The following is a 24396-nucleotide window of genomic DNA, read 5'->3' as shown; positions in this document are numbered from 1 at the left end:
TCCATCCCTCCATCCAGTGCGATGGGCGTTCAGGAATCGGCTTCTCTCTTTTCTACTGCATTATAGATCGAGTGAAGCAGCTGACGTAGGAGGATCCAAGGGAGGCGGGGGTGTGTGACCAACCCGGGATTTCCAAAAAAAAAAAAAAAAAAACAACACACACGCACCGTGACGTCATCGACAAAAGATGACAAGGTGCACTGTACAGTAGTTTGCACATCCCTCCCGCCTTCGAGTCGCTGATCCTCGGAGTCTGGACCACAGTTCGTCCAGCATCACCGAGACTCGCGCCGCAGAAGCTGCAGCATGAAGCGGTTCACGCCGACACCGTGTCCCGGCGGCGGAGAGGACCGGATGCGAAGGAGCGCGGATGAGACTCGGATGAGAGACGCTATGTCCGAACCCAAAGCCCATGACAGGCAACTGGAGGGTGTCCTGAAGAAATATACAAACCTGCTCCATGGATGGCAGAGCCGGTGAGTGAGAGCAGCGGATCATAGTCTTGTCAACCTTTGCTGTGTTTTTCTTAAAAATATGCACCAACAACTATTCCACCGCATCACTGTTAACTCATCCTTATATTGCGATGTACGTGGGTGTGTGTTACGGAAACTATAGAATGAGTCATCCAGATCCAGGACATCCCTGCTGCCATCCTCCCGCCCTCCTTTCCTGCACACCCCTCGAGGCTCCGCCCATTTTGCATCGTCGTTTAAAACTTTCTGCACGACGATGAACAACATGATGACAAATAACGTTTTCTCGAGCAAATGTTTGGAAGGGAAATGCAAGTTAAGCCCATATAAACGTGTGGCGTTATTAACAGAAAAAACGTGTTGTGAATTACATAATACATGTTTATATGTTATTTTAAACTCTACCCCATCTATTATTATTAAATTATTATGTACAGCCCTTTCTTTTATTTTTGAAATACATCGACATGCTATTTTGACTGAAAGGAGGAATTTTACATTTGAATACAATTTAAAATTAAATATTGACTAAATCAATATCAAACAAAATGGGAACTTCATAGGTTTAGCGATTTATTTTACCCATTTTCCCATAATGTTTAATTTAAATTAAAACATTTTTTTTAAAAATAAACATAAGTTTTTAGTCCACTGAAAAATGTTCATTAAATCCCACTGTAGTGATACCACTTTGGCCATGATGAAAAATGCTAATTCTCATTGAATTTACACTTTTCCATGTCTCCACAAGGCAAACGTCTCTTTCTGGAGTTGCTACATACACAGAGTTAAAGTATAAGCTGATGTGCATCTGCTATGCAACCGCTTAATAGTTTTGTTTGTTTTCATATTGTGAGTAAGTAAGTAAGTTCGTAATACTTATTTGTAAAGCGCCTTTCTAAATACGGGTCACAAAGCGCTTTACCAAACAAAAACAATACACAGTTAGAATATGTACTTTAAAAGGCCAAGACACATAAATAAAAACACAGTCCCAGAAAATCAGGGAAAAGCCCTACAATCTAAATGTATTTAGATTTTACAGACTTTTGAAATTGTTATTAAAGACATTTTTATTTCAATTAAGGTCTTATTTTATAGATACATGAATGCAATGCCTATTAAGACTGACAAACCTGAGATCTAAAGCAGGCCCTGCATACTTTGATATGATACATTTGCTTTCTTTGGTAGTTATGGTCTGTTAAGCGTATATAGCCTGGTAGCATGTATTAGACAAATATAATTTTTTACCCAAAATGCTAATCACTAAGTGACAGGATTTTTCAAGCTTAATAGTATAATTGCTGACCTAGCTCGTAGTCATTCTGAGGTAAAATGTACCAACAAGAGAACCATTAAAATGAATAAAATCTCAAATCAAACAACTAATGTATTTTTCAGAAAAATAAAACAAAATTAAATCTTAAGCTATATACTGTACGTATTATGTCTGAAATTAGTCAGGGTCACAATAGAAGGATGATAGAAGATGTATTCCCCAGGTGGGGAATCTTTTTTGGGGGTCATGTGTTTCTTAAATTAAAAGTGTAGTGTGAGTACTATGTAACTTATCGTTGAGTAACAAAGTAGAAATGGCTCAAATGTAGCTCCATTTTTTTCAAAGTACTAATAGTATAATAATAATAATAATAATAAGAAGAATACATATTATTTTTTACCAAAAATTAAATGACTTATATAATAAATTAAAGTGGTTCAGGCATTAAAGAGTTAATCCAAAAATCCAATTTCACTCATTTGTACTTTTTGCCCATGCAGTTATTTGGATGTTTTTAGTACTTTATTTTGGACAAAGATCAAGACAAAAAACCTGAGCTGTAGTTGTTTCATTAAAATAGATGTACATTTTTCCTTTAACTCTTAAAAGGAAAGCATTACTAATCCCAAAAAATAATCCCAACCCTTCGGTTAGTAGAAAATGAGTGAATTTTGAATTTAAGGTAAAATATCACACAAGAGCAAAGAAGGTGTTTGCTTGTTATACACATTTGACCACTTCATTTCTGACATTTATACCTGGAGATAAGCTTCCCTTGTAGTCTACGAAAACTATTGAAACAAGGTGTCATTTCTTTTCCAACATCAGAATGTTGTTCACATACAACATTTACAAAAAAAAAATACCTTCACCTTGTAGGAGTGTGGCAATTTCCTTTCTAGAACCTTATCTGAAAATAATTCAGGCAGAAATGTAATGCTTTACATTAAACGTATTCTAATTTAAATGAAAACCAAAAATATAGTAAAAAAAATAAAATTCCAAGTAATGGATGAGTCAGACATTACGCATTTGTTGTGAATATGGAAATCAGGCAGTCGGAGAATTTTAAAAGTTTAAAAACATAATGCTTTATTTCAAGCTTAAGAGCAGATATATGCCGGCAGTCCAACGTGCACGGACCTAAGCGGAACAACCTCTCAGGTGAGCTGATGTTCCAAAAAGGATACCTAAGCAGAGTGCGCAGACTCGTTTTGTACGAGAATCTTGAGATTAACATTGGTCAAAATCAAAGATGCAGGCGGGCGTTGTTTAGCGATACGCGGCCTGGTTGGAGCACTTGGATCCTTCCTTCGCCGTTGCTCCCCCTTACGGGTGGGTCCATTGGTGTCTGTCGGTGGCAGGCCCCAAGTCTAATTATTATGTTCCTGTTCTGACGGTTACCAGGGTACCGTTATCAACTGACATGCCGATGGTTGTGAAACAGGGAGGTTCCTCTCGCTGACCTCGGATCCTTCGGTGCAGTGTCGGGGCTGAGTGGCAATGTTCGTGTGTTTGTTCACCTCAGTAGTTTTCCAGAAAACATAATGTTGCATAGTATTGCAGTTATATAAGCATAGCACGTATAACACATTTGTATGAATAAATTAAAAGAATATCCCCTTTAATGATTAAGACCCGCACATGTATTTTACTCATTAAATCCCCCTTTTCACACCTACTTGGTGTGACTAAATGCTACCCGCGCTTAAGTATGTGAGTCAAAATACATATCTGTGAATAAATGTTACCAGCGCTAAGTATGTGAGTCAAAAATACATATCTGTGAATAAACGTTACCAGCGCTAAGTATGTGAGTCAAAAAATACATATCTGTGAATAAACGCTACCAGCGCTAAGTATGTGAGTCAAAAAATATATGAAATTAATGCCATCCATTGTCATAAGTGCTGTCATGCATGGGTTCAGGTTCTATGTCTGATCCATCATACGGTAGGCGTTCAGGGGGTGGGTAGACAACCACTCCATCGATGGTAAGGAACGCCCTGTCAATGGTGGACACATCACTGCTCTCAGCGTCACTGTTGTCAGCATCCCCATCAGAGTTCTGAGGGAGTAAAGGAAATAGGCCACCAGGTGGGTCGGTGGGCTTCTCCTTGGACACGGCAGTGACGATCAGGCGGCTGGACAGCGTCCGGATGCACGGGATACAACAGCATCCACATGTAACAAGGAAAGACAGCGATAGAAACTCCTAAAGACATAATTACATTTTTCCACAAGGGAAGTGATCTTTCCATGAGAAATGACGGCGGCCCCCATCCTCATTTATTGGGGGTGGAGTCCCCATCAATCTCCGCAGGACTCTGTTCACATTCATCTTTGTTCCGAATTGGAGATTCTAAGTTTGCCAAATCGGCTCTTACTTCTGAAAGTGTTCTGGTTGGGTTAGGTGCTGGGGCACAATGTGTCAGGTGGTGCCAGGGTGCGCCTGATTTACCTCTGACCTGGACCGAGTGTGATGTAAGTAAGTAAGTAATATATATTTATATAGCGCTTTTCGAGACCAGGGTCACAAAGCGCTTTAACAATCAAAACAATACTCAATAAGTACATACTTCAAAGATCAAGACAACACCGAGAACAACACAGGAGTTCGAGAAATTCAAGGAAAAGCCTGCACAAATAGAAACGTCTTAAGGTGTTTCTTAAAGGAGTCAGTAGACTCCATCAAGCGCAAAGAGAGAGGAACACCTCTTTTACTTCGAATGGTCCAGTCCACCTGGGGTCCGAACACTTTCTCTTGTGGACCTTGACCCTGACCCAGTCACCTATTTTGACCCGATGTTCTGGTTCAGCTGGTTCCTTCACCAGGGCTCTGGAAACCTGTGCAGAGAGAGCTGAAACCAAACATTGGTCAAAATCAAAGATGCAGGCGGGCGTTGTTTAGCGATACGCGGCCTGGTTGGAGCACTTGGATCCTTCCTTCGCCGTTGCTCCCCCTTACGGGTGGGTCCATCGGTGTCTGTCGGTGGCAGGCCCCAAGTCTAATTATTATGTTCCTGTTCTGACGGTTACCAGGGTACCGTTATCAACTGACATGCCGATGGTTGTGAAACAGGGAGGTTCCTCTCGCTGACCTCGGATCCTTCGGTGCAGTGTCGGGGCTGAGTGGCAATGTTCGTGTGTTTGTTCACCTCAGTAGTTTTCCAGAAAACATAATGTTGCATAGTATTGCAGTTATATAAGCATAGCACGTATAACACATTTGTATGAATAAATTAAAAGAATATCCCCTTTAATGATTAAGACCCGCACATGTATTTTACTCATTACATTTTAACATTGTCTGCTTACCCCTTGTCTTTCACTAATGAAGGTTGGTCTTTACCAAGGAATTTGGTCAGTTGTTGCAATTTGATTGGAAATGTCAAACTGTCCATCTGTCAAAGTATTGACAAAGCCATACACGAGTGAAGGTTTTTGTTCTCTCTACATACATATTAGATAGGATTTCAAGCAGTGTTAACATGCATCCACATTTAAGAAACTAGGTCAGGTTGGAAATCATGGGACTGGTTCTGTTTCTGCACGTGTGGATGAGTGCGATAATCAGCCAGCCGTAGTGACCACATCTGGCTTAAGTAATGTTGTTCGCTTGATGAGTAACCTTTTTTTCACATTGTGGTTTTTCCCTTTTAGTATATTTGAAGTTGTGTGGTTTGGAGTGGTTTTGTAGATCAACCAACAACCCCTAAGAAGTATAGAACGTTTTTGTGATCTAAAGCAAAAACAGTTTCTGTGCTTCTCTGCAGATTCTTTGTACTTGACAAGGACCTGAGACAACTCCACTATTATTTGAATGAAGCCAGCAGATTAGATAGACCACCACGGGGATCTCTTTCTCTCCAAGGAGCCACTGTGGTCACTAGTTGTTATCCACAGACGTTTACAGTTCATCCCACTGTTGGTGCTTCCTACAAGCTCAGAGGTAAGAGTGAGTGAAATCATTAGCGATGTGTTCAAATGTATGTTCATCAGTATATACAAAAGCTCAAAACCAGAGAAACAATATGAATAATTACCATCCATTCCTCCTGATATTTTCTGTAAGAGTCAGCTGTTACTCATATATTTTGCAGGCTTTCCAACCTATAACACCTAAAGAAGCATTTTTAATGTTGTAGGGAGTGTTTTTAAATTAGTAGAAGAAATGGGGAAAGTATTCAAGATTTTCTATTGTTAGTCCATTCAAAAACTGCTGATACAGCAACATGACAACAAAAGAGACAGATACAACATAAGAAATCTGCTCACATTACCTACCATATTTCATACTCCACCATCAACATTAGCACATGCTGCAGAGTTCCTGAACTGTAATTTGCTGTAAGACAGCCCCATTGGTCTGTTCCAATGCAGCCCTGCAGCATAGCCGTTATTCCCCAAATTGGTTAATAACATCAACACACTCAATGCACTGCTGCAAGCTGGAGAATTAAATGTTATATTATTGCCAGTTGTGATGAAAGTTTCCCCATGTGTAAATGGTAATTTGTCTGATGTTTTAGGAAAACACATAATAAATAATATTTCCTTTCTGAAACAAAATCTGTAGCCCTTGGGCCAGAGGAGCAACATCTTTGGATGAGCCAGCTACAGGTGTGTTCCAGGGGTTCTTTTGAGAAAAGAGTCAAGGTAAAAATCACATTTATGTCAGAAAATATTTGTATATTTGCACCACACTATTGCAAGGCTCAGCCAAGGTGGTCGAGGAAGGAGTTAATGAGAAACAAACTTGACTGATGGTGGGAATGTGACAGCAGGAAATCTGGACAAGATGGAAGCAAGGTTGAAAGACCCAAAACCCAATGGGATCCTAGCATACATCCTTGATGATATGTGCAGGGGAACCATATACAAACTAGTTAATGACTGTGAATATTTGTATGCCTTTGTACAGGTGACGAGCGAGAGTCCAGAGCAACTGAGAAACCTGGGGAACTCTACTAACAACCAGACTTGCCAAAATGAAGTGGTCACTCCTTCAGATGAGGTAGGAAGTGTCTCAAAACAGACAAGGCTAGCTATAGGGATTTGTTTTTCTTTAGTACCAACAGGATCTATTGGATTACAACAGGTTGAACACTGGTTGGATTATTCACCTAAGCTGTGTGAAGATGGAGGAAGATGGTATTTTAGAACTCGTAACTTTCATTGGCCAGCAGCTACCAAGGCATGAGACAGTAAATGAACAACCATGATCATTTTTAGAAGCAGTCTTAGACAAACAGAGTCTGACTGGCGTACCATCCAAACACATAATGCTTAGCAGTGGAAAAGTTTGGTAGAGTTTGGCTTCAAGCAGTGAAAAGAAAAACTGTGAGCCTTCTGGTCTTGAGAAGAGACTCAGGTGCAGTAGAAAAGTATTTTCATATTAGCCCCTTGAATGACTTTTTAACACTGTTTTCTGAGCAAATCTCTGAAGAAGCATTTTGTGTAGTTTTAGTAGTAAATTACTTCTATTCACAGACATTGTCCTTACACATTATTATCTAGGTTAAGATGAAATTTCATCAAACTTAACTTATATCTATATATTATTTGATTTTTTCATATATAATTAACTATGCCATTTCTTTTTAAGGCTGCCTCTGTCATGTTGAGTTGCCTGAGCGATTGTCTCAGTTCGCGCCAGCACAACCAAAACGACAGTCCTCAGCCGACTATTATCCTGAATTCTGCAAGTCCTCAGCCCAAATCAGAGAATCTGCAGCTCAAATCCAACACAAACCAAATAGACCCTGATAGTCCTGGTAGCAGCACCAAACACAGCAGTTTGAATGGGAGAACAGACAGAGATCAAGTGACTTCTCAACAAAATACTCTTTCCTGTGTAATTCATGGTGAGTTTGGAAATTGTTTTTTTTACTTACTATTTTTTTCAGAAATTGTTTGAAAACAACTAAAAAATATGCTTCTTAAAAGGTAAAAGCAGACGTAGCACTTTATAAGTGATGACCTGGAGTTGTTTTTCTGGTGGAAAATGATTATGTGAACTTTGTTGTAAATTAATAAAAGTTTTTCACTATCAAAACATAGGAACATGAACAGATCATTGACTAGACTCTCTCTGCTTCATCATATATCTCCTCAAGAGGTTAAAAAGAAACTGGAAAATGAACTTTCAAATTAAAATAGTCAGTAAGTAATAATTATCCTAACATGATTTTATGCACAATTGAAATGACAGAATAAGCTATCTCAACATTTCTTTATATAAAAAAAAGATACACATGGTATGTATTGTTGATTCCCTAAACCACCTAAATAGTTTGATAGTAAAAAAACATTAACAAAAGAAGCTGTTGCTTGTGGTTTCAGTAAATCCCAGTGAAGTCAGCAAGGACACTGATTTTTTAATTTTCTACCTATAATATACTGGACTTCCCAGTGTAGGCTATACATACACTGAAGTCAGATGATGATTTTCTATTAAGGTAACATTAGCATGGTGCTACATTGGTGCTAATACAAGGGACTAGAAAAGATTGCAGTGAATTGTGAAAGCTGCTGAGAAAGTAATTGGCTCTAGGATCTCTTCTCTCCAAGACTCACATGTCTCCAGCTGAGGACATGCAGGTCTAAACACATCTGGTATAAACTTGGTAAAAACATGTGATGCACTATGAAAAGGAAAAAAATTCTTCTTAATACTATCGAAATGCCTTGCAGATGTTCAACCTGGATCATCACCTCTCCCCTTAAAGTCCCCGCAGTACCAAAAAAAGGTGATATGAAACACTGATAGAATTTGTTGTTTCAAAGGAAACGGAGACACTGGGGAGTGATTAAACACTTGTGCTGTTCTCACCAACATGCCCAGCAGCAGCTGACCACTGTTCCAGACACCTTAAATCCTTCTGATGAGTGCACTGACATGGAGGACAATGAAGAGGAAGACTTGGCAGGATTAGATGATCAGCAAAGTCTCATTCAGCATCTGCTTTCCCAGCTTAAACTTGGAATGGATCTCACAAGGGTGGGTATTTTCTCTCTGTGCACTTTGTGAGCACCTATTAGACCAGGTCATTCATGTTGATTGTGATTGGTCTTTTTTTACATTTTGGTTTCTTTTTTCAGGTGACCCTCCCAACCTTCATCTTGGAGAAACGCTCCCTACTAGAGATGTTTGCCAATTTCATGGCCCACCCTGACATTTTCCTGTCCATCTCATGCTGTCACTCCCCAGAGGAGCGCATAATCCGCTTTGTGGAATATTACCTGACGGCCTTTCATGAGGGCAGAAAGGGCGCTGTTGCCAAAAAACCATACAACCCCATCCTGGGCGAGATATTCCGTTGTTCCTGGCATGTACCTGCAAAGCAGGCGCAATCTCCTTGGACCAGCTCATCCACTGTTGCAAACTCAGGACCATCCTTCACTTTTCCGAAGCTGGAATCCACACAGAGGACAGCAGAAGCTGGAGGAAGCTCGGACTGCTATAACGTTTGGTTCGTGGCAGAACAGGTGTCACATCACCCACCTGTGTCAGGCTTCTACTGCGAGTGTAAGGAGAAAAAGATGTGTCTCAATGCCCATATATGGACCAAAAGCAAGTTCATGGGCATGTCAGTTGGAGTCTCCATGGTTGGTGAAGGTAAGATTAGAAATTAAATATTAAATCAAATGAATAACCAAAGGGTCACACAAGGAGCCAGTCTGAGTCCCAACTTAAGTGCTATATAGCTAAATGTATCACTCTCCCTTTTCATTTTTTGAGGCTCAGTTCAGGTGTCTCTATTTTGAATATATATATATTCCAAATATAATGATGACATATTGATACACTGACCTCCTTCAGACTTCTTCATAACAAACTAAACACTAAAGCAAAACTTGACTTCAAATGTTATCAAATGTGCATATATTATAATATATATATAATTTGCATAAATATCCAGATTTTCATCTATAATCTCTGAGAACAGTCTTTTACTTGTTCAACCATAAATTAATCCACAGAAATATATTAAAATGTTCTAATTAGAAAAAAGAAAACTAATTTACAACCAACATTTTGGCACCTGTCATTGATTGAGGAAAGTTGTGGAAATTACATCAGCGACAGAACAGGCTGATTTTATAAGTAATGTCGCAAGAAAATATAAATTGAGATTGGTAGGTGTGTTGTTTGTAGAAATTAAATCTCTCTTAATCAGTGTCTAGATGGTGTTAGGAGGCAGTTATAGGATGAGCAGAAAAGAAAACACCGGGGATGAGGGTTTTTTCCAGCAGGTTTTATCTCCCTTTAGGGATTTTGGTCAGCAGGATTCCGCTTTGCAATACTGCTGTTTCAGGCCCCCATCTGGTGGATGGTTCCTCAACCATGGTTTTTGCACTTCACCCAGGTGTTTACAGATGCACCCCTGGCAGGTTAGGAAGAAACCTCAGGTCAGACCTAGGACAGCAGGGTTTAGGAAAACTCAGTCTCCCAAAACAAGTGTGAAAAACTACTACATAAAATTGACGAAAGGTCTACATTTCTTTGGGTAACTGGTTAACGCTGAGTCTAAAGACTTTACCCTTACCTCTCTCATCATTCTAGGTCAAACATCAAAATGTTATGTTTTTATTTACTTGTTTGATTTTAATTTTGATGTGGTCTACCTTGCAGGTGTGCTTTATCTGTCTGAGCACAATGAGAAGTACGTTTTCACACTACCATGTGCCTACGCCCGTTCCATCCTGGCAGTGCCCTGGGTGGAGTTGGGAGGGAAAGTTACAATTAGTTGTGCGCAGACTGGGTACTCTGCTGCTGTTACCTTCCACACAAAGCCTTTCTGTGGTGGGAAGGTACACAGGTATGTAGAGGAGTTCTCTGTTCTCTGAAAGGACATGCATGCTGTCATTAATGGTTCTCCCTTAATTTATTTCAAGCTAACATCTTAAAAACCTTTATTGTCCCTAAAGTCTTCTCCTAGAAAAAGGGTCTTAATAGGAGGTTTCAAACTTAATTGACAAGCAGGTTGCCAGTGGTAAAGTCTTGTTGAGTCTGGATCACATGTCAGACTGGAATGAAAGGCCCACTGATTGTCTTTTAATACCTTCATGTGGTAATACTTGTGCTCAGTGGTGATTGTAGGCCGTGAAAACACGTGAATGCAACAAAATTATTTGTGGATCGTTTATCTTTTAGATCCTCCATGGATTTTTAAATTATGGATACAAAAAAAAGCAATTCATCAAAGTCAAGAAAAGAGGATTACAAACACAATATAACTTCAGCTTGTAGTGGTATTTGTTTTCTCATTGCTTAAAAAGTCAATCACCATTATGGCAGCTTCCAGGGTTCATTGTCAGTATTAGATAACATAACCATATTATGAAAATGTTAATGTGAAAAAACAAACAAAGGACAGTAAGGTACATCTACAATTGTCATATGAATATGGCTTAAAAATGAATGATTTAATAAATAATTTCTCAAAAGGTCTATATTGACAGCAGTCATCGATCATGGATAAATATTGATATATAGTTTCATAAACCTGTCATCTTTGACAAAGATTAATAGTTGAAATATTATGTTTTAATTATCAATTTATTTTAAATGATATATTAAAAATCTTTAACCTTTTAAATTGGCTGAAAATCTAAATTTGTTTAAAACAATCAATAGATTAGAAAAAAGTTGGAATGAACTAATAAATAATTTAAAAAGTATAAGCAAACGTGGATTTTAAACAGTATAAAGTATGACCGTGATAATAAAGGATAACAAGAAAGACGCAACTGATTCAATTATCTTAATTTGATAGCCGAACGTTTATATCGTCCTACTGGATAGCGTTTGGGGAATTTACTTTGAAGTTTAGTGAGGACTCTCCGGATTTAAATTTGGCTCAAGAGTGAAAAATCCCGAGCAACGGTTAGCTTGTCAGGAGAATGCTGTCAGCGATATAATTGTATTAAATGTTGTCAAGGTAAGATGACTTCTGTGTTAGACTAGTGATGCTGTAATGAAAGATAGACCCACCTTTTGTTTCTTCTGATTGGCTAATATTGTGTGGTGCCTTCTGTGATTGGCTACATTTATTTAAAAAGTACCATAGTTTATTATCGTGAAAAGATAAATATTTAGTATTAAATTGGTCAATATAAGCATGAGAAAAACAATGGCACTTTATTTGAGGCCAAAATGTAGTTTTTAAATACTCTACTGTATTTTTCTTAGTCTTATTTTTTTTTTTTATAAGATTGAAATCAAAACAGTTTCTGGTCTAACCTTTATTTTAGATAAGGTCCATACGCCTGTCTTTTGCCTCACAAAACTCAACCTTATTTCCTTTAGTCTTAGGAGTCTCTCTGCCTCAGTGGAGATGTGAAGCAGTTTGATGCGGCACAGTAGTTTGTGCCTCAAATTTTGCCTTTTCACTGCGGTTGTATTTCCGATCAGCAAAACTAAATTAAGCTCTTAAAAACATTAAACTTTTATGGTTAAAGACATTAGCCAGAATGTGGAAAATCAAGGCACACATGATGCATGATCTGTGAGCATTATTATCCGTTGCATGTATCAACCCAATTTGTGTTGGATTGCGCATTGAGAGGCTCTGCCTCACATGCCTCCGCACGTTCCTTAATATTAAAAGAATGACCTCATGGCATAAACATGGTAGATGAGGAAACGAAAACAATACAACAGACTGATGTCAATCCCTAGTTACAGTTTCTTATAGTAAGAATAAAGTCATGTGAATAACATGTGTGAATAACATTTTCAACTTGTTACACACTGTAAAGAAATTTTTGTTCAATCAAGTCCCAGATAATTTTGACATGTTTTCAATACTTTACTGTTAATGAGCTGCAAATAATCCATAGAAACATGTCAGTCCTTTGTACGGCTCTTTGAAAGGATACTCCTCAAGATCTGGAATTTGTCAAAGACCCTGAAATCCCATCTTTGGGGAATCTTGACTGTTCTGAACACCTGACGTGGACGGAAATGGTATATTGAATAAACTAGCCAGATCTGAACCTTTTTTTGTAATTTTATTTTATTTTTTGTTACACCAAATCGCATTTTTTAAAAGAAAAACTTTCTATACGTCTACTATAAGTTCTATGTACTGGTTTTAATGCATGATGTTCTCTGCAGAGTCACGGCTGAGGTAAAGAACAACGCCACAGGGAACATTGTATGCAAAGCTCAGGGAGAATGGAACAAAACCCTGGAGTTCACCTACAGCAGCGGGGAAAGCAGAGTCATCGACACATCTAAACTGACTGTCTTCAAGAAAAAGATCCGCCCACTGCAGAAGCAAAATGAAAACGAGTCCAGGTGAGATGATCACAAATTGACCTGGGTTTTACTTCCATAAAGGGACAAATTTGCTTAGTTCCTGCACATTTCTACAATCTACAGGTAGGAAATTAATTTCTGCACCCAAATGAATAGTATAACATTTTAAATATACCACACACAGACACACACTGTGTTTAAACCATATATGTAGAGAGTTGTGGTTCTGGTCTGAAATGTTTAAATCCGTATTGCATATATGCATCTGAAACTCTTCCATTTGTTTTGTAACTCTTATTTCAGCTTACAACTGACTCAGATATGTAATGTGCTGTTAAATGTGTCAAATGTTCTCGCTGTGTCTTCTTTCATAGTTCCAATTTCTCTTGTGCAATATTAATTTATAATTTGGTCCAAGTTTGACTTGCTATAAGGAGAAGAAGCTCACGCATTTGAGTTTCCATCCAAGAAAGTCTTCTACAACAAAATAATAAAATAAAAATAGATTGGAAACCTCTTATGATTTTAACTTTTATATTTTTTCAACCAGGCGTATTTGGCAACATGTAACATCATCCCTAAAGGCAGGAAACATGGATGCTGCCACTGAACACAAGCGCCAGCTTGAAGAGCGACAACGCAACGAGCTCAAGATGAGAACAGCAAACAAAACCGACTGGAAGCCAAAATATTTTAAAAAAGAGGTAAAGATTATTATACTATATATTGATACACAGAAAACATTCCAGCTTTCGGCCGAGAGGCGGGTTACACCCCATACAGGTCGCAGGGTACACAAAAACATTTAACCATTGACACACACACTCATACCAACGGACAATTTCCCCAAGTTCCCATTCAACCACATTTAACCTTTGGACTGTGGCTTCAAATCTTCAGGTTCTACGACTGGTGCAAAGTCCTCCAACCGCTTCACTATTGGTTTATCCCCGAGGTCCTGCCTCCTTTTGAGAAAGCGATGAACTCGCCTCCCAGCTGGGTGCAGCCCACTTCCTATAAGAGGTGGGGAATGCCCACCGTACTTCCTCCTTCTAATTCTCAACTGAGAAAGGGCGGTCAGCTGGGAGACATGGTTAGAGTGCTTTGCACCATTCGTAGAACCTTAGGCCAATAACTCAGGGGTTCTACTTCTTGGTGCTCGCCCTCTAACCGCTTTGCTATTGGTCTAAACCAATGTAAAAGCATATCCAGCTATTGGTTTAATCCAAGGCGAAGCCCGATGGAATCAATGTACGCCACTCCTGACAGCAGCATCACAAAGGCCCGGCCGGCCCAGGATCCACTGGAGCCGCGGGCCTTGAGGGGGGCACAGCAGTGCTCAAAACAGTGTGAGCTACTGAGCCTGTCACCACATCGAGGAGATAAGCTCTGGCAAAGGTTCATGTGGACGCCCAAGAAGCGGTCTAGCAGATGTATTCTGCTGCGACACCCCGCAAAAGAGCCACTGAGGCTGTCACAGCGTGGGTGGAATGTGCCCTGAGGCTGCTAGGAGCAGATCCAGCCGCTACCTGATAGGCCCGGATATTGGCCGATCTCACCTAATGAGAGTACCTCTGAGGGGAGACTGCCTCACCTAACTGCTTCTGTCACATCTACCGTGACAGATGAATAAGGCATCGGAGCGCCTGAAAACAGCTACCCGAAGCAAGTGACAGGTGAAGACATTCCCGACCCGTTCTCCTTGCTGGCGAAGAGGTCTTCCCGAACTGACTAAGACAGACCCCATTCGTCCTGGACAGCCCCCCTCTGCAGTCTTTCTTTTAATATATATTCAGTGCGCCCGGCACATGCTGAGCTCTGAAAGAAAGAAGGTGACAGCCCACAAAACGATCTTCTTTGCCATACTCAGAAGGGCTGGGGATCTGATTCCGCCCTGGCGACACACATGCATATGCTATGGTGATGGAGCTGTCTGAAAGGACTGTGACAGCTGGGGAGACAGGTGAAGCAGGACATTGTGAATTACTTCTTACTCTAGCCAGTGTAGATCTGACCCAAAGTGCCTGCCCAACCTGCCAGGGATGCGTCTGTGAACAGCTGTGAACTCTGCTTTTATGAGTCGTTGTCGATCACTTATCTTTTCACACGCCGTAAGGAGCTTTCTGCTGAGGTGAAAGGAAGGAAGTGCGGTTGGCATTCCCTACCTCTTATAGGAAGTAGGCTGCAACCAGCTGGGTGGAGATTTCATTGAGCTTTCTCAGAGACGGAGAGAAGGATAAAACAATAGTGAAGAAGCAGAACCACGCAACACAGGGAGAACATACAAACTACACACAGAAAGGTCTCAAGTTTCCTCAACCAGAGGGTGATCTCCAAGAGAACATTAAAATGTATTTTATTGGTAAGAACTAACCTGTGTGTGTCTGTGTTCTTATGCAGGGGGAAGGCTATGTGTACCACAGCCCTCTGTGGAAGGTTCATTGATCCTCAGTCAGAGACAAGACATTTGTGCAGGAACTCAAATTGGACATTTCAGATGCCATCCTTGGAAGGTTTCTTGTATGACCGACGGCGTGTCCTCCGGCCGGACACCAAACCCCTTCTCTCCATCAGAACTCATGTTGCAGCTTATATAGCTTAATTAAAAGTCTAGTATTTAATATCTACTTTTCTTGTAGTCACATGTATATTTATGTGCATATTTAAATGGCATCCAGAGCACAGCTTAAGTATTGATCGATGATGCTGATATTTTGATAAATAAAAAAATATTAAATCTTATTTTTGTTGTTGAGAATAATTTATTGATGATATTAGTGATGAAATGTAAATACAAGTTTCTCCTGAGTGGATCATATACTGTATATTCATGCATCTACACACACACCAACAATAAAGTAACTATATATGAATATTTTTGTAAGCAGGTTCGACAAATATAACACAACTCAGAATAAGGAAACCAGAGGAAGTGGTAGAAAATGTGCTTGCATGATCTGCAGCTACCGATTACATGTTTTGTCAGTAATCACAGTAAAGAGTATTTCATTAAATGTATATGGAGAATGAAAGTCAAGTGATGTCTAGAGTTAAAACCCAGGAGTCATCAGTCAAACGTGTTGAATGAAACGTGTGATAATTGTTGCAACTTAACAACATAAGATTACAATGTTATGAATTGAAAGCAGGACCTCATACAGTCTAAGCATGTGCTGTACCACTGAGCTACACCCCCTTGCATATGTTCTAACTTCACAAGAGGAGCTCCATCTGTGGTTGGGACCATTTTAAAGATTGAAGATTCAATATAACTCAGCTTTAACCGGACATCATAGTTAAATTAAATGTAAATTATTTTAGTCCACCTTTTCTATCCTTGAAAGAATTATTATAAGATTACATTCTTTTAAAAATAAGTAAAGTAAAGACATTATTTATTCAAATATAAAGGTTTTGGGAACCTTGTGTAGTACTGTGGTTCATCTAAACAAAATAAGATTAAGATGCTTGGGATTAAACCCAGGATCTCATACATGCTAAGCAAGCGCTCCAACACTGAGCTACATCCCCTTTGACCCATCTAGTACTCTCTCTAATAACAACTGAAGGGGATAAGATACATGTTGGTTGTGAGTTCAAATGCCATCTCAAACTTCTTTATTTATAATCCCTCCCCTTTTTTGTGGAACCCCTGCTGTCACTGAGCCTGTGGTCCTCCTTTGACACTGTAACTCTGGCTGATATATCGGCACTGTTGAGAAAGATGAAACCCTCTTCTTGATCGTCCTTCAACTGAGAAAAACCTTTAACTTAGGAAATGGTGTCACAACATGATCTGGAGCTTATAATACATGCGTTTTTGTCTTCTTGTTTGGACTACTGTAACAGCTTATTTTCGTGTTATAACAACAAGGAGCTGTCTTGCCTGCAGTTAATACAAAACTCTGTAGCGAGAGTTCTTACCTGCTCTAGTCAGAGAACTCACATTTCCCCGATACTTAAAACTCTGCACTGGCTGCCAGTTTCTTTCAGGATCAATTTGAGCGTTCTGTCAAGGTCGACAGCCACAGACTCACAACTCCAGCTCTGACCGCCTTCCGGACAAACAACACGTTATTCACTGCAGTAAAGCTATAAGACGCTTCCACGATCACAGTCAAGTCATCCGACGCTAAATTTAGAGTGCTTGTAATGGCAGAACATTACGGCAGCACTAAATCAGCTTGGCAGAAACGTCCGAGAGATCACAACTCAAGCAAATAATATATATTAATAAGTAATCCTTTATTTAGTTTGAATGCAAATTAAAAACTAAAACCTTTTCTCGTGTTACATCAATTCTCACGAAATTTAGAATATAGTGAAATGATTCTAAATTACATTTTTATTCAATCAGAAGGCAGAACTGCAGTCTTCCACACTCTTCTGCCTTTCTCCCACAACAGCCACCCACCTCTAACCACATAGAGAGGGTCAATCTGACCCGCTTAATAAAACCAAGTAAAAATGTCAGTAGAAGAGCTATTAAAGAAAATCTAATTCAAATAAATCTAAATCAAATAAATACTACCAATGTAGAGGACAGGAGAATTAAGTGTGGATTGTTGAATATCCGATCCCTGTCCTCAAAAGCTGCACTAATTAATGAACTTATATCAGATAAAACCGTTGACTTATTATTCTTAACCGAAACTTGGCTGTCTATAGATGATTACGTATCTTTAAATTAATCAACACCACCCAGCCACACTAACTTTAACGCCCCTCGACGCTCTGGTCGAGGAGGTGGAGTCGCAGCCATCATCAACTCATGTCTGTCAACCTTTACTAGACCACAATGTGATTTCAACTCTTTTGAAAGTATTATACCTAGAGTATCTAATACAACCTTGAGATCAGGTCAGTCACTTCTCTTTGTTGGAGTCTATCGACCCCCTGGACCTTATTCTGAATTCTTGTCTGAGTTCCCTGAGTTCTTGACCAGCCTGGTGCTTAAATCAGATAAAGTGATTATTGTTGATGACTTTAACATCCATGTTGATATGGTCCATGATAGCTTAGCTAACAGGTTTAACTCTATCCTGGAGTCATTTGGTTTCTCTCAGTATGTACATGAACCGACTCACTGCTTTAAGCACACATTAGACCTTGTCCTAGCATACGGACTTGAAATTAAAAATGTTATTGTCTCTCCTCAGAATTCAGTTCTTTCCGACCATCAATTAATAACCTTTGACTTCATTTTAAATGAGCCAAGTCTACAGAGCAGGAGCACTCTCAAAAGATGTCTGTCTGAAAGTGTCGTTACCAAGTTTATGGAAATAATTCCCTCTGTGCTCAGTAAAACGCCTAGCCTCAGTGTGTCAAGAAACTCTACCCATAGTCACCCAGACATTGATAACTTTGTGGGCAGTTTTACAGACTCGTTGCACAATACGCTTGACTTAATCGCACCACTAACTAAAAAGACTGTTAACAGAAGTAGTCTTGCTCCCTGGTATACTCAGGAAACACGTAAATTAAAACAGGTTTCTAGACGACTAGAGAAGAAATGGCGTTCATCAAAACATAATGAATTCTACCAGGACTGGCAGGATAAGTTAAAAATATACAAGGCATCTCTTTGGAAAGCCAGAGCCAGCTACTACTCATCACTTATAGAAGCAAATAAGAATAACCCGAAGTTCTTATTCAGTACTGTAGCCAGGCTGACACGGAGCCATCAGTCCATTGAGCAGTCCATCCCTTCTCATCTTAGTAGCAATGACTTTATGAACTTTTTTAATGAAAAAATTGTAACTATTAGAGGAAAGATTCAAGACCTCCTAGATTCTTCTAATACAACCAGTGCAGCCTCACCGGTCACAGACACTATGACTGATACATACTTTGACTCCTTTCTACCAGTGAGTCCTCGACAGCTGTCCTAGGTTGTTTCCTCCTCAAAGTCCACAACATGTCTTCTCGATCCTATTCCCACATGGCTACTTAAAGAACTGTTCCCCTTACTTAGCACTTTCATACTTGACATTATTAACTTGTCAATAACATCCGGCTATGTGCCTCACATTTTTAAAGTTGCAGTAATCAAACCTCTGCTTAAAAAACCCACTCTCGATCCAGAGGTCCTCACTAACTATAGGCCTATCTCTAATCTAGTATTCATTTCAAAACTTCTGGAGAAAGTGGTAACGAGTCAGCTCTGTGATTATCTCCAGGACAATGATCAATTTGAGGTGTTTCAGTCTGGTTTTAGGGAACACCACAGCACAGAGACCGCCCTGGTAAAAGTAAGTAACGACCTACTGATGGCCTCTGATCAGGGCCATGTTTCAGTTCTTGTTCTTCTAGATCTCAGTGCTGCATTTGACACTGTCGACCACCAAATCCTTCTACAGAGGCTAGAAAACCATTTAGGCATTCGTGGAACTGCTCTTAACTGGTTTAAATCTTACCTGTCGGATAGAACGCACTATGTACATGTCAACCACCTCTCATCGACACACACTAAGGTCAGCTATGGTGTCCCACAAGGTTCTGTTCTTGGTCCAATACTATTCACAATCTATATGCTCCCACTAGGGGACTTGATTAGAAGACACTCTATAAACTTTCACTGTGCTGATGACACCCAACTTTACTTGTCCATGAAGCCAGATGAAAGAAATCAGTTAACACAATTACAGTCCTGTATCACAGATATCAAGTCATGGATGACCAAAAACTTCCTCCTACTGAACTCGGAAAAGACTGAGGTTTTACTAGTTGGTCCGCAACATCTCAGACAATCATTAACTAATGATCTAGCTTTACAAAATGGACTTGCTCCTGCTACTAGCACCACTGTAAAGAATCTGGGTGTATGCTTTGACGAGTACTTATCATTTAACTCACACATAAAACAAATCTCACGGACTGCTTACTTCCACCTTCGTAACATTTAAAAAATTAGGCACTTCCTTCCTTTAGATGCTGCTGAGAAGCTCATCCATGCTTTTGTAACCTCCAGGCTGGACTATTGTAACTCTCTTCTGTCAGGCTGTTCTAAAAAGTCTCTCAGAACTCTTCAGCTCATTCAGAACTCTGCAGCTCCCCTGTACTGTCTTCCCTACATTGGCTTCCTGTAGAATTTAGAATACAATTTAAAATCCTTCTCCTAACCTATAAAGCCTTACATGGTCTAGCACCAACATACATTAAAGATTTAATCCAATCCATTGCGCTGGGGGCGGTGCTGGGGCTGGGGGGTTGCTGGTCCCGCTGACGGGGTTGGCGGGTGAACCGTTAGGGGTGGGGCTGGGGCTGGCCGGGTGTTCTGGATGGCCTTCCGGCCCCGATGGCTTCGCCTGGTCTGTGGTGGGGGGCCTGTCTTGGGGTGGGTGTCTGCTGCAGCGGTGGCTGTGGTCCTCTACCCGCCCTGTGTGGCATGTGCTGTGCCGGGGAGTTTGTCGCCCTTGGTCCTGGGGGTTCGTGGCCGGGTTGGTCGGTCTTTCGGGGGCTTCCCGGGTGGGGGGGGGCCACACTGGGCGGGGCCACGTTGGGGGGACGGCGGAGGCATTGGGCGGACCCATGTTACCGTAGAGACCATGTACCGCCCATGCAAGTGATGCTGTCCCCCTGGGTGCTGCTTTAAAAGTAGTCTTTACAATTTTAAAATGAATTCTAAAACACAATGGAAGCCAGTGCAGTGAGGCTAAATACAATACAAATCTGCAATAAAATACAGATCCCCAAACCTCTGTAAAAATAACTATGTATTATTAAAGATGAAGGTTTTAACTATCATATGAATGAATTTAGAAACATTTTATTGTATTTATTTGGATTTAACCTCTTGTGAGTGTCAATTGTACTTACCTGTAAGTTGTGTAGCTTACTTTAGTTGATGTGGTTGTTTCACTGTTGATTGGGACATTAGCTTTTCACATTTATTAGTTATATAAGGGGTAAAACCGTCCTTTTTTGGAGGGCATAGTGTTGCTGACTCTATGCCCAAATGTACCCATCACAGGCACACTACAAATTGTTTAATGAACAAGGTCTTGCACACACACATATACATAGAATATACATAGTGTTAATATATTAACATATTAATATATTAATATATTATATATATATATATATATATATATTAGTGTTTTTATATATATATATATATATATATATATATATATATATATATAAACACTAATACTGCCACTAAAAATGCAAATAACTAGGTATCTATAAATGTATTTACAAAGACACAAATACGCACACACACACAGACCCCCACACACACACACTATATTTACATTAACAATATATTTATGTTAAGTAGATTTTCTTCCAGATAACATTAAATAGCCATGCACTTCAGACAGAACCACTCTTATCTTAAGTGATGGCTTTTTCAGGTTAGCCATAGAATAAGGATGGTATCACTCCTTGCAATTATTGCACTGTACCACTGTTTGCTGTTCTGCACACACAGTACACTTCTACTGTACAGTGGCTTTCTCTGTCCTTTTTACAGAGTTTGTATTAAGATTTTAAAGGAAGAGAACAAAGTGGCTCTCATTCCCTTTTAAAGGAACCTACAGTCCTATGGGTTAATCCAGATAACTTCTGCAAAGACCAGAGCAAACAGGCCACAGGTGCTCCCAGACCTTTGCCTCTGGACAGACCGAGGATGGCCTCAACTACCACAATATCTTTTTTTTCGCGGTCGCAGAGTAGTCAGGTCCGGTCTGGCTGTCATAAATAGCAACCTCATTTGTTCCAGAGAATTCATTGTTCATGGTCACCCAATGGTTTCCATCAATGTCAAGTACCTGAACAAATGTTCTCCCTTGGAGTTTCAATTCCTTCCTTTTCAACCGTTTGAAAAAGTAGGACTGAAATCCATCAATGTCTGGGTATTTCAGTGACAGTTGATAAGAGGCAAAATCGATCTCATCACTGGTCAACCAGAAATTCTGGTTTAAAACCATAGTAATGTCAGGGATCCTTTGAGCAGTGCTCAACCTATTTGCTGTCTCTCGTTTCTTTTACCTTTTAGGAGGTCTGATGTTTTGCTCAGTCCTTTTTTTTATGTGAACAACCTGAATGAATACAAAACTTCTGTACTTAGTCATTCATGCATTGAAAGGATATGAATGAATAATGTAAAAAAAACAATTAACATTAAAAAAGTAAAATACAGTTACCATAAATTATAACCACTTTATCAGACATAGTTTTAAAAAGTCTAACCCAGGTGGACATTTTATGAAAGACATTTAACACCTAGACAGGTTGCTAGTCCATTGCAGGATCTCATCTCAGTCATCCAAAACTTTTTAAGAGTCAATTTTTAAAGGGACTTCATGTTTTTGGACTGTGGGAGGATGCCATATTCCACAGATAAAATATATAGACAATATATAATATACAATATATATGTAGTATTACCTCTTTGATATCAGGTGCCAGGGCAGTTTTGTTTTTCTCTGCATGTTCTGTGTTAGTGGCTTTCTATAATAAAAAAAAAGTAATTGCAGGATTAGGCATTGAAAAGTAGATTCATTGCCTGTAGATTTAAAAAATGATTTTCAACATTTTTCCCTACACATGGGCTGGAGATAACAACTGTTGCACTTGTCATGTCATCCAGTTCAGAGATTGTTTGCAGTGGTAATCAGTCCAAAAACATGCATAACAAACTGGTAGTGTTTGTGAATGCTATAGAAAATGGAAAGTAATGAGACACTATTACATATATCTATATGATATATTGTCTTCTATTTTAATAGTAGAAGATAACTCACTGTTTCCGGCAAAGTGTCTTTGCATTCTTCATTATGTGACTTAAGCACCAATCAAGGATTGTCATGGTGCAGTCCTTCATAGTTGCTTTTACAGTCACTATCCAGTAGTAGGTTGTCAAAATGCCATTCAAGTTGCTCTTGCAAAACATCTGTGCAATAGACTGCATCAAAACTAACAACCCATCCCAGATGATCACATTTTGGGATTTTTTAAATTACTCCCATACAATTTTCTGTAATTAGTCATGGAGGATTGAAGTTGGTTCTACGTCATTTTCTGCTCCGCCCTCTAACAACTTCGCTATTGGTTTATACTCGAGGCCCTGCCTCGGCTCTGAGAAAGCTTAATGAACTCACCACCCATCTGGGTGCAGTCCACTTCCTATAAAGGTTGAAAATACCTGCTGCACTTCCTCCTTTACAACTCAGCAGAAAGCTCCTGACAGTGGAATGTAATGATGGCGAATGAATTTTGAAGTGGACAAATGTGTGTGCGTGAAGTGCTAAGACTCCTTGGAGAGGTGGGAAACGCATGTCTGCTTCGTTTGCTTAGGCCCAAATCACACGATGACCGATTGTGTGGCCTGCCGAGCGCTTCCCACGTCTCTTGACAGTGACGGGAAGCGGTCGAGGCTTCGACCAACGCCGCCTCAGACTTAATGATTATGATCAAGACAGGTTAACGCAATGTTTATTAGAGTAGAGATAAGAGTCTCCCTCGCAAACAACATGGCGTTCCTGTGCGGTACACTCAACAAGCTCAGGTTCCAACGTGATGAGAAGAAGAAGGTTGGTTGGGCCCTGATGAGTCGAGCTGAGTTGTTCCTCGATCATGAACAGACCGCGACGAGGAGGACGACAGGTTCGCTGCATGGAGATTGGCAATGAGGTATGCAAGGGCGAGCCACGTAAGTATCTCTTGCAGACAACACCGCCCTCCTACAGTGCACTCAATGGGCTCACTTCTACAGTGTACTGCAGATGAGGTAGAGGAGAATCACAGAAGCTGCCCTCCTCAGGACGACGCGTGCATATTCTCTGCTGGAGGTGGTTCCAAGACTCTGCTCAGCTGAAATATTGACATCTGTGGTGAGTTTTCCATATTTTTCCTGAGATTTCAGGAATATCCCCAGAGGTCCGGTGTGGGAGTTTTCCCATGATCAAGCCGGACCTCTTGGACACAGACGTCGGAAGTAATGTCGCTCAGCAGGTGTCAGTTCAGCTGAGTGTTTTAGACCGATCATGCAGCAGCTGTGGATGAGCGATCTCCTCCTTCTACAAAATACAATTTATTGCAAAAGAGGACATGAAATGGATGATTCTTCTGTGGTTTATTATGAGAGCGTTATTAGCAGAACGCGCAGCCTCATTCGGCCGCTATAATGCCTTGTTCATTTGCCGCAGTAGATGTTTGCTGGGTGAGCCGGTCTCCCTTCAGAGGTCTCTCATTGGGTGAGAACTGCCATTATCCAGGCCTACCAGGCAGCGGGTGGATCTGCTCCTAGTGAATTAGGGACACATTTCACCTGTGGTGTGGCAGCTTCAGTGCCTCTTTCGTGGGGTGTTTTCTTGGATGCTTCTTGGGCGTCCACCTCAGCCTTCACTAGAGCCTATCTC

The 24396-nt window shown here is 40.1% G+C and overlaps 1 protein-coding gene across 1 annotated transcript; it reads left to right on the top strand.

Moving 5' to 3' along the window:
* Positions 1-15689, top strand: LOC148061616 (oxysterol-binding protein-related protein 11-like). The gene is made up of 12 exons (XM_087812495.1): positions 1-476; positions 5535-5710; positions 6338-6417; positions 6683-6775; positions 7367-7625; positions 8455-8510; positions 8609-8761; positions 8863-9379; positions 10397-10583; positions 12884-13066; positions 13578-13731; positions 15428-15689. The coding sequence occupies exons 1-12, from the start codon at positions 307-309 to the stop codon at positions 15470-15472; spliced, it is 2073 nt and encodes a 690-aa protein (XP_087668621.1). The 5' UTR covers positions 1-306; the 3' UTR covers positions 15473-15689.
* The last annotated feature ends 8707 nt before the right edge of the window (positions 15690-24396 follow it).

The sequence above is a fragment of the Callionymus lyra genome, chromosome 17 (genome assembly GCF_982586985.1).
Source record: "Callionymus lyra chromosome 17, fCalLyr1.hap1.1, whole genome shotgun sequence".
In the NCBI taxonomy this organism is placed as follows: domain Eukaryota; kingdom Metazoa; phylum Chordata; class Actinopteri; order Syngnathiformes; family Callionymidae; genus Callionymus; species Callionymus lyra.
This window is presented reverse-complemented; position numbering and strand designations above follow the sequence as displayed.